This window comes from Bison bison, unplaced genomic scaffold (assembly GCF_000754665.1).
Source record: "Bison bison bison isolate TAMUID 2011002044 unplaced genomic scaffold, Bison_UMD1.0 scf7180017852516, whole genome shotgun sequence".
Classification (NCBI taxonomy): domain Eukaryota; kingdom Metazoa; phylum Chordata; class Mammalia; order Artiodactyla; family Bovidae; genus Bison; species Bison bison.
The window spans coordinates 7,704-18,388 of NW_011483089.1; the positions used below are offsets into that span (position 1 = coordinate 7,704).

Sequence of the window (10,685 nt, forward strand, 5' to 3'; positions counted from 1 at the left end):
CCAAGGGACTCTCAAGAGTCTTCTCCAACACCACACTTCAAAAGCATCAATTCTTTGATGCTCAGCTTTCTTCACAGTCCAACTCTCACATCCATACATGACCACTGGAAAAACCATAGCCTTGACTAGACAGACCTTTGTTGGCAAAGTAATGTCTCTGCTTTTCAATATGCTATCGAGGACTACTTAAGTACCAAAAAAAAAAAAAAAAAAGGAAAGACATAAAGGTAGAAATTGACATTAGCACAGGAATGGCAGTGGACTTAACAAGAAACTAGTGAAAAGAATGAATTTCTGAATTTCATCCAGAAAGAAAATAAAGAAGGAAACACAGGCTTTAATTGATGCATTAGACTAATTGGATACACACACACACACACACACACACACACACACGTAACATTTTATACAAAATCAGCACAATAGACCTTCTTTTCCAATTTTACATGAAACATTCTCTAAGATAGATAATGTGCTAGGGCACAAAATAAATCTCAGTAAATTTAAGAAAATTGAACTCATATTAATCATATCTTCCCACTACAAGGCTACATGACAAGAGAAAAACTCCAAAGAACACAAACACTAAAATATATGCTTACTAAACAACCAATGAGTTATTGAAGATATCAAAGAAGAGATTTAGAAAATACCTGGAGACAAAATGAAACACTCAAACACCCAATGGACCAAAAATCTATAGGATGCAGAAAAACAGTTCTAAGTGGGAATTGTATAGCAATACAAACCTACCTCAGGAAAAAAGAAAAATCTAAAATAAGCAATGTATCCTTACATCTAAAGAAACTAAAAGAAGAAAAACAAACAGAACACAGGTTATAGAAGAAAACAAACCATAAAGATTAGAGTAGAAATAAATGAAATAGATAATAAAAATGGAAGAGATCAATAAAATTAAGAGTTTGTTCTTTGAAAAAACAAATAAAATTGATAAAACTTTATACAGATGCATCAATTTTATTAATTTAGAGAGGACTTAGTAAAATAAGAAATGAAAAGAAGTTACAACTTATACCACAGAAATGCAAAGGATCATAAGAGATTACTACAAACAATTATAGCCATTAAAATGGACAACCTAGAACAAGAGGACATGATTTTGATGATGATATTGATGATGTCAATAATAATAAGAAAATTGAACAGTTAACTAGAACAGTGAGTGATAATTTTATAAATTAAAATTTTTATTGTTGCTCATTTTACTTGAAATAAGACCATATAATCATAAGTTTCAGTTAATTGTAGTTATTTTTAACTTACAGTCTCAGTAGTCACACTGAATTGGATTATAAATTATGAAATTGAACTATTTCATTGGCTTGAAAAATAACAACAATTAATGTAGCATTGAAGAATGAAAAAGGGTGAAAATTGAGAAGTGGACATAATGCAACTACATAAATTATATGCAGTAAACTTAAAAAATTATGTATGAGTACAAGTAGCAGATTAGAAAAAAAGAAGAGTTATATAGAACTATTTCATGGAATAAGTGATCTTTGATCTTTTGTACAGTGGAGCTTCAGTCAAGGCCATTAAGAATGAATTGATGAATGAAAGAAAACACAGAAATAATGACTTTAAGAAAGAAACATCAACCAAGTAGTTATAGGGTGACAATCAGTTTTGGATTTAATGACGCTGACCCAGAGGATGGAGATTATCTGTGTAAACCCATGCAATTTACCCCAAAGCTAAAGACAAGTAACACACTGTTTGTACTCAACTAGAGTCATCACTATAGAACTAAGAAGAGCTCCATCTCAATAGACATATGTCAATATGTATGCGTCCTAATATCATCCTGCTCCTTTATGCTGTTATATTTCCTATATGACAGTCCAGTGACCATGATTATTTCTAATATTGACAGTAGAGCATTTCTGACAGTGACATTGTAGAATATGATATTTCCTCAATTGTAACACTTTCCCATGCACTTCCTCAGAGCCCGCACCACTTCTTTATTCCTCAGGCTGTAGATGAGTGGGTTGAGCATGGGGGTCACTATGGTGCCAAGAACAGCTCCAATCTGGTCTTGTTCAGGTGTATGGGCTAAGGTGGGTGTCATGTAGATGAAGATAGCTTGACCAAAGTAGAGACTCACCACTGTCATGTGGGAAGAGCAGGTAGCCAGGGCTTTGTTCTTGCCCTTTCGAGAGTTCATCCTGAGAACAGTGAGGAAGATGAGAGTGTAGGAAGTTAGGATGAGAATAAATGGGATCAGGAGAAAAACAATGGTTGACACAAATTTCACCATCTCATAGGCTGATGTGTCCATACAAGACAATCTTAGGATGGCAGGCATCTCACAGAAGTAATGATTAATCTCTCTGGAACCACAGATGGGGAAGTTCATTGGATAGATGGTGTGTACAAGGGCTGTAAGCGCTCCACCAATCCAGGCTGCAGCAGCCATCTGGAGACAGGTGTTGGGGTTCATGAGGACTGTGTATCGCAGGGGGTTACAGACAGCCACATAGCGGTCATAAGCCATGAGAGTCAGCAAGATGCACTCAGCAAGGCCAAGGGTGAGGAAAAAGAAGAGCTGAGTAGCACAGGAAAAATAGGAAATGTTCTTCTTCCCTGTGAAATAGTTGGTGACCATTTTGGGGACCGTGCAGGAGATGTAAGCCAGGTCAATGAGGGAGAGCTGACTGAGCAGGAAGTACATGGGCGTATGAAGATGGGAGTCCAGCCAGATAAGGAGGAGTAGTATGGCATTTCCAGTAAAGGCCGCAGTGTAGATAAGGATGATAATGAGGATGAGGAGGTTGGGATGTCTGAACCAGGGAAAGAGCCCCAGGAGGATGAAGTCAGTTGAGGTATCATTCTTCTGATTCATATTTTCATTCAAATGCCTTATTCAAACTGAACACTTGCAGAAGCAAAATAATGTAGCAGAGGATGTGGTGCTCTGCTAAAATAATTTAATCTGTTGGTCAGGACTTTCTTTGTACACTTACGGATCAGACTCCAAAGCAGCACATTCTCATAAAAGAGAAAATGGGGAAAAAAACACACACACACAAAACTTCCTCAAATTAAAACGCCTGTACTTAGAAATTAGAAAGATCATATCTGAAAGTTGGTAAATGAATATTTATTCTGTTTGATTTGATCCGTTTGATTTGATTTATTCCACTTGATAATAATCACTTACTTATCCATTATTTCTCCCATGTTTGAATTTCTTAATGTCTGACATTCTTATTTCTTGCATATTGCTTTTCTAAGTGTCTTAGTCTATCTACCTTCACCCTAGAAGAAAGATTTCTTGAACTTCCTTTGGAATTCTCTCCCAGCTTTTATCAAGAAATTTTAATTGTCAGCTAATGAGAAAAGCTATTCACTTCATTTTATAAGCTAATCTCTGTAATTCTTATTTTATTCAGTTTTCTCTTTTGATTCATACTTCTCATCTTAGTTTTCAACTGCATATTTACAGTTAAATAATTTCCTTATTCAGTTAACAACTTAAAGACAGCTGCCATATCCTTTTGTTTGTTAAAAGTGAAGTTGCTCACTTGTGTCCGATTCTGTGACCCTATCAACTGTAGCCTGCCAGGCTCCTCCGTCCATGAGATTCTCCAGGCAAGAATACTGGAGTGGGTTGCCATTTTCTTTTCCAGGGGATCTTCCTGACCCAGGGATTGTACCCGGGTCTCCTGCATTGCAGGCAGACTCTTTACCATTCGAGCCACCAGGGGCTCCAGTTAATCTTACAGTTATTGCTCATTGATCATAGAATAAAAATCTCCTTCAAAATACTCTTAACAAGTTGACTAAAATCCTACAAATGAATTTTAAGATCTGTGTTTGTAGGAGTGGTATTTTTCAGCTGATGACAGATGAGTTCATATATCTTCATAAATATTCCCTATGCCTTTTTTTATTTGAAATAAAGAGAAACATTGTATACTGTCTGACTGTCAATGGAAAGACAGCAGAGTTCTCAGTGTCACACTTCCAAGGAAAAGTCACTATAAGCTGTGGCAGCACTTTAGCTCTGGGAAATTTTGTTTCCTTAAGTTACCAGGCAATGGCACCCCACTCCAGTACCCTTGCCTGGAAAATCCCATGGACAGAGGAGGCTGGTGGGCTGCAGTCCATAGGGTTGCTAAGAGTTGGACACGACTGAACGACTTCACTTTCATTTTTCACTTTCATGCATTGGAGAAGGAAATGGCAACCCACTCCAGTGTTCTTGCCTGGAGAATCCTAGGGATGGGGGAGCCTGGTGAGTTGCTGTCTGTGGGGTCGCACAGAGTTGGACATGACTGAAGCAACTTAGCAGCAGCAACAGTAAGTTACCAGAGACCCTGGTAACCCTCTGCTTTTCTTTTTTTTTTTTTTAATTTATTTATTTTAATTGGATGTATGATACAGGGTGCTCAGGGCTGGTGCACTGGATTGCTTTTCTGGAGTGCTTTCCTTCAAGATGTTTGTCATCCTACATTTTTTGACATAAATACTTTCCCTAACAAATTCATTCTCTGTGGTGTGAAATGATGGGAGAATATCTTTGAAAATTATATTCTATGATCTTCAAGTATCACATGTAAGATATGACATTTTGCCTACATATTTAACACAGAGGGATTATTATTATTATTTTTAAAATGAATCCCAGAGCTTTATTCTTAAAGAACATTAGACACGTTTTCTTTTTGAACATTTCATTGCACTGTCTTCAGAATCAAGCTCTCTAAAGAACATTATTATACCTTGAGATTCTTTTTTTTTGTATTTTAATTTTTATTTACTTATTTTAATATAAATTTATTTATTTTAATTGGAGGCTAATTGCCTTGCAATATTGTATTGGTTTTGCCATACATCAACATGAATCCGCCATGGGTGTACACATGTTCCCCAACCTGAACCCCTCTCCCACTTCCCTCCCCGTACCATCCCTCTGGGTCATCCCAGTGCACCAGCCCCAAGCATCCTGTATCATGCATCGAACCTGGACTGGCGATTCATTTCATATATGCTATTATATTATTACAATGAGTTCTAGGCTAAGAATGGGAAATAGTCAAACACTGCCAAATTAATTTGCTTTATGCTTGCCTAGAGAATCCTGTCGGAGAAGGCAATGGCACCCCACTCCAGTATTTTTGCCTAGAAAATCCCATGGACAGAGGAGCCTGGTAGGCTGCAGTCCATGGGGTCGCTAGAGTCGGACACGACTGAGCGACTTCACTTTGACTTTTCACTTTCATGCATTGGAGAAGGAAATGGCAACCCACTCTAGTGTTTTTGCCTGGAGAATCCCAGGGTTGGGAAGCCTGGTGGGCTGCCATCTATGGGGTCGCGCAGAGTTTGACATGACTGAAGAGACTTAGCAGCAGCAGCAACAGCATGAGTGATAAAGGATTGGAAAAAACATATGAAAGAGAACTGTGCCTAGCATCTCACTGATGATCAGTTTTTGAAATCTCCATGCTTATATACAAGTACTTTTCAAGTATGAATTAATCATTTCACAGATTAACAAATTAGACTTTTAAATGTGATATATTGTGGTTTGAAAATATTATGTTTTTTATCTATCATGCAATATTACATTTTCTTGAATTTAGGAATATAAAGTAAAAGTGATTCTTGAGATTTCTTTAATAAGATCTTGGTTCTATCAATATCTTTGTAAGCCTGGGAGTCAGTGAATAGCTCTTGGATTCAGTTGGTTCATATGTAAGTGAGACTTTGATTTACTTGATTTATAAGGGCTGTTCTTGCCTTCTTAAAAATTACATTAATCAGTAGGTATTGACAAAATCATTGGACACATACTTTATTACACTGAAATAATGATTCAACAGCAAACTATGCATTAGCCAACTGTTTGTGACCTTATGGACTGTAGCTTGTCAGACTCCTCTGTCCACAGGATTCTCCGGCAGGAATACTGCAGTGGGTTGCCATGCAATCCTCCAGGAGATCTTCCTGACCTGGGTTAGGAAGTCCTTCCATCTGGTCAAACAGAGTTGGATATGACTGAAGCTACTTAGCACACACACATAAGTCTGTATTTGGCTAATGCATAATTTGTTGTTGAATCATTATTTCAATATAATAAAGTATGTGTCCATACAAACTCAGTCTTGACTAAATAATGCACATTATGTTATAAAAATTCTTGCAAAATATTTTTCTGCCAAAATATGTGTATTTTTGCCTTCAAATGGTCAACTATTGATGAGCACAATTTACTCAAGAAATACAAAAAAAGCAAGTTTAATTCTGTGGGATATTTTAGCTAAAAATAGTGCCAATTCTTTTAGTTTCTTCTTAGAAAATTCAAATTTCCTGCTAAATGCTCAAGGATCCTAATGTCTCCATTGCATAAAGTCTGAAACTGAGTGATTAACAATCAAAGAAACACTCACTCTTAAAGCATTTTTGTGTAAATGGTGAAAGGTAGAACCTATCAGAAAGGTTTGTACAGATTATTCCCATCCATGATTCACCCTACTCTTTTGAATGCTCTTAAAACTGAACTGAAACTCTTCTTCTGGAAAACAATGTCCAAAAAATGTCTTTGTCATGCAAGATCCAAGTTGTGTTCCTCCTAGGCTCCGGGGCAGTAATTCCTAAAGAAATGCTGTGGGAGGACATGATTGTCTCCTCCAATGACAGTATAGTGGAGGAACTGCTAATAATAGTGATTATAACAACAGTAGTTAATGCTTATAGTAAAAGTAAAGTAAAGTGAAAGTCGCTCAGTTGTGTCCGACTCTTTGCGACCCCGTGGACTATACAGTCCATGGAATTCTCCAGGCCAAGAGGACTTACTAAATGTCAGAGCCTACTGACATGCATTAACCTACTGACTGTTCATATGGAATGTATGTGCAGTCTTGAGGAACTGATGCAGAGAAGACATGTAGCAATGTGCCCTCAGTACCCTGTCAGACAATGGCTGAAGAGCATGGGGACATGTGCAGTTTCCTACAGAAACTCCCTCCATCAAGATATTATTCAACCTGTCTAATCATTTATATATTTACCTTCAATTGTAAAAGAAATGCATTTCACATGTCACAACTCACTGTGAGAGCTTCCTTTCTATGTGGTCCAAACATATGTGCTCTGCTTTTCAAAGCTTTCTGTTCTGAACCTTTGGTGTGGAGACTGAATGAACAGAGTTAGCTTCTTGCATGGAAGAGTATAAATTATTATAAATTACTTACCTACTATTAATAGGTAAAAAACTTTTCTCTTCCATGGCTACTGCTGCTTGGTGAACTTCCAGGAGCTACTGCCATCCCCTTGTGCACTATGACTCTTTTGCAGTAAATTCTTATCTTGAGAAACCTGATTTCTGACATTTCAGGGTACTTGAAAATAAATTAATTACATTTTTATTCCACACCTGGCTTAGGTCTGAGAACAGAATGTGAGGATTCGGTATTGTAATATGAAGTCCTCCCACAGCTTCTGTGTACCACAGAGTTGGAGAAACCTTAAATGGTTTCTCATGGGAGTCTATTCCCAGACTTCAATTAATTACAGATCTAGAGTAAATGTGGCTTCCCTGGTGGCTCATTGGTAAAGAATCCACCTTCAATGCAGGAGAGGCAGGTTCAATCCCTGCATTGAAGCAGGCCAGGAAGATCTCCTGGAGAAGGAAATGGCAACCCACTTCATTATCTTTGCCTGGGAAATCCCATGGACAGAGGAGCCTGGTGAGCTACAGTCTGTGGGTTTGCAAGAGTTGGACATGACTTAGCGACTACACCACCACCACCACCAAATAAGTATAGGGCTCTTAGAAACCTCCTATAAAGTATACACACTGTCCAGTATTATGTACTTTTTGTTTGCAAAATAGCATGGTTGAACTTTGATTGTATCTATGAAAATGGAGACATGAAAGAAATTACAGGCTGAAAACGTGATAGCAAAGTATTTGGATGACTTTGAAAGAGTGGATAACAAACAAACTTTTTTTGAAAAAAATTATATTTAAACATGAACTATGAAGCAAAATTCTAGGTGAGAATGCCAGTGTCAAACACCTTATGTTTTTACTGATCACAATTTTATTCCAAATTATCATGGGTTTGAGTATTAGTTTATCTTATTACAATCTATTTTTGCACTGGAAAATGGAGGAAAGGAAATTAATTGAGTAATATAAACTTTGTGGTTTCAGCAAGAGAATAATAAACAAACTCATTTAAAGGAAGAAAATTCAATGAATCAAGTAATTTGTGGGTTCTAGAAACAATAGTTTGATTATTATTTTAATTGTGACTATTTGAGTTTCTGGATGGAAAAAGTTCCCTCCAAGAATCATTTTACTCAAAATAACTAGTTGCTCACCATCTAGGAATTCCCTAGGAGAGGGCTGAGGTAGCCCTGGGAGACCACATGACTTGGTTTCATATCAGACATTTTTATGGTTATCCTGACTCTACAGTCACATTTGGTCAGGTGCGTAAGAATATCTACTTCAGTTGCTTTATGGGAGGTGGCAATCCATACCTAAACATCAATGGCTTTTGTGGAAGTCGCCATATTTCTTTCATGAGTGTCATAGATTTTTGCTTTATTCCCAGGTTCAACAGTAGGAATAAAAGGTGACTCAGAAATACTAGTTAGGGCATCAGTGGCTCCAAGTACAAGTAGCTTATTTTCCATAACAAGATACAAAATTGACTAGTAACTTTCATATATTTGTTAAACTACTCAGAAAGGAAAACACATAGCTTGTGGCAAAAGGTTTTTGCACACGTTATATGTTTGAGACAGAGTTACCTCTTTTCTATGTGCAGATGATGGTTCTCATTATTTGTGATAGCTTTGCCCATTTACTTGCTCCCCAAGATTTATTAATAGTTGAAAAGTAAAATTTGTTTATCTTTAAAGTGTACAACATGATGAAAATTTGATATGTTGCATACTTTGAGAAATGACTACCACAATTAACACATTCATTACCTCACATAGGAAATATAGGAACTTTTTAGGGGGAGGTGGTTGTAAAACCTTGGACTTCCCAGGTGGCTCAGTGGTAAAGAATCTGCCTGCCAGTTCAGGAGATAAAAGAGACATGGGTTCAATCCCTGGGTCGAGAAGATCCTCTGGAGGACAAAACGGCAACTCACTCCAGTATTCTTGCTTGTAAAATCCCATGGACAGAGGAGCCTGGTAGACTACAGTCCATGGGGTTGCAAAGAGTTGAACATGACTGAGTGACTTAACATAATATAAAAGCCCAAGATCTACTCTCTCAGCAAATTTCAACTATACAATAAATGGTTATCTATAATATTCCAATGACATATAACACCATGCTGTATGTTAGATCCTCAGGATTTAACTCATCTTATAACTGACAGCTTATATTCTTTGACTAAAATATTTCCATTATTCCTACCATCTAGCTCTTGACATATACAGCTTTACTGTGTTTCTATGAATTAAGAAAATTTAAAATAAATTCCGTATATGTGAGATTGTATAGTACTTATCTTTCCAGTTTAGCTTATTTTACTTAGCATAATTTCTTCTAGGTTCATTCATGTTGCTGCAAATGGCAGATTTTTTTTCTATTTTATGGATGAGTAATATTCCATAATAAAGGGAATATAAATATATGCTATATATTTATATAACAATATTACACACACACATATATAGCATTGTCTTTATCAGTTTCTCAATTGTCTGTCACTGGAGTTATTTTAATTTCTTCTCTATTGTGATAATGTTGTAATAAACATGAGAATTCAGATATTTCTTTGAGGTAATCTCATTGCTTCAGATTTATTACCCAGATTGGTTGAGCACATTCTACTTTTATTTTTTTAGAAACAGCCATACTGTTTTCCATAATGGCCGTACCAAAATACATCCTCAGCAGCAGCGTACAAGGGATTCTTTTCTCCACATCCTTGCTAACATTTATCTATTATCTTTTCAAAAATAGAAATCCTAACAAGTTTGTGGTAATATATCATTGTGAATTTGATTTACATTTCCTGATAATTAGTGATGTTGATTGAGCATGTTTTCATGTATGTGTTGGCCATTTGTATGTGTTTGAAAAAGTGTCTATTCAGGTCGTTTGCCCAATTTTACATTAGAGCACTTGTTCGTTTGCTATTGAGTTGTATGACTTCCTTTTATATTTTGGATATTAAATCCTTGTCAGATAAATGATTTACAAATATTTTTCCCCCACTTTATTGATTGTTTTTTCATTTTTGTTGATTTCCCTTGATGTGCTGAAGTTTTTTAGTTTGATGTAGTCTACTTTATACTTGCTTTTGTTGCCCTTTCTTTTGATGTCATATTCAAAAAATAATGGTCAAGACCAATGTCAGGAGCTTTTGTGTATGTAGTTTTTGAGGCATTTTACAGTTTCATGACTTATATTTAAGTCTTTTATCTTTTATTATTGGATAAAAGACAAATTTTTGTGAGTGAAATAAGACAGCGACCCAACTTCATTCTTTTACACGTGGATATCCACTTTGGATAGTGGTAAAGAATCCACCTGCAATGTAGGAGATGTAAGAAACTCAGGTTCGATCACTGGCTTGAGAAGATCCCCTGGGGGAGGAAATGGCAACTCACTCCAATATTCTTGCCTGGAAAATTTCATGAACAGAAGATCTTGATAGGCTATAGTCCATGGGGTCTCA

General features: G+C 36.5%; 1 protein-coding gene across 1 annotated transcript; it reads right to left on the reverse strand.

The window, feature by feature from the left end:
* Positions 1-1,939: 1,939 nt before the first annotated feature.
* Positions 1,940-2,891, reverse strand: LOC104997829 (olfactory receptor 2T27-like). The gene has a single exon (XM_010852765.1). It carries the CDS (start codon positions 2,867-2,869, stop codon positions 1,940-1,942), a length of 930 nt encoding a protein of 309 aa, XP_010851067.1. The 5' UTR covers positions 2,870-2,891.
* Between the last annotated feature and the right edge of the window lie 7,794 nt (positions 2,892-10,685).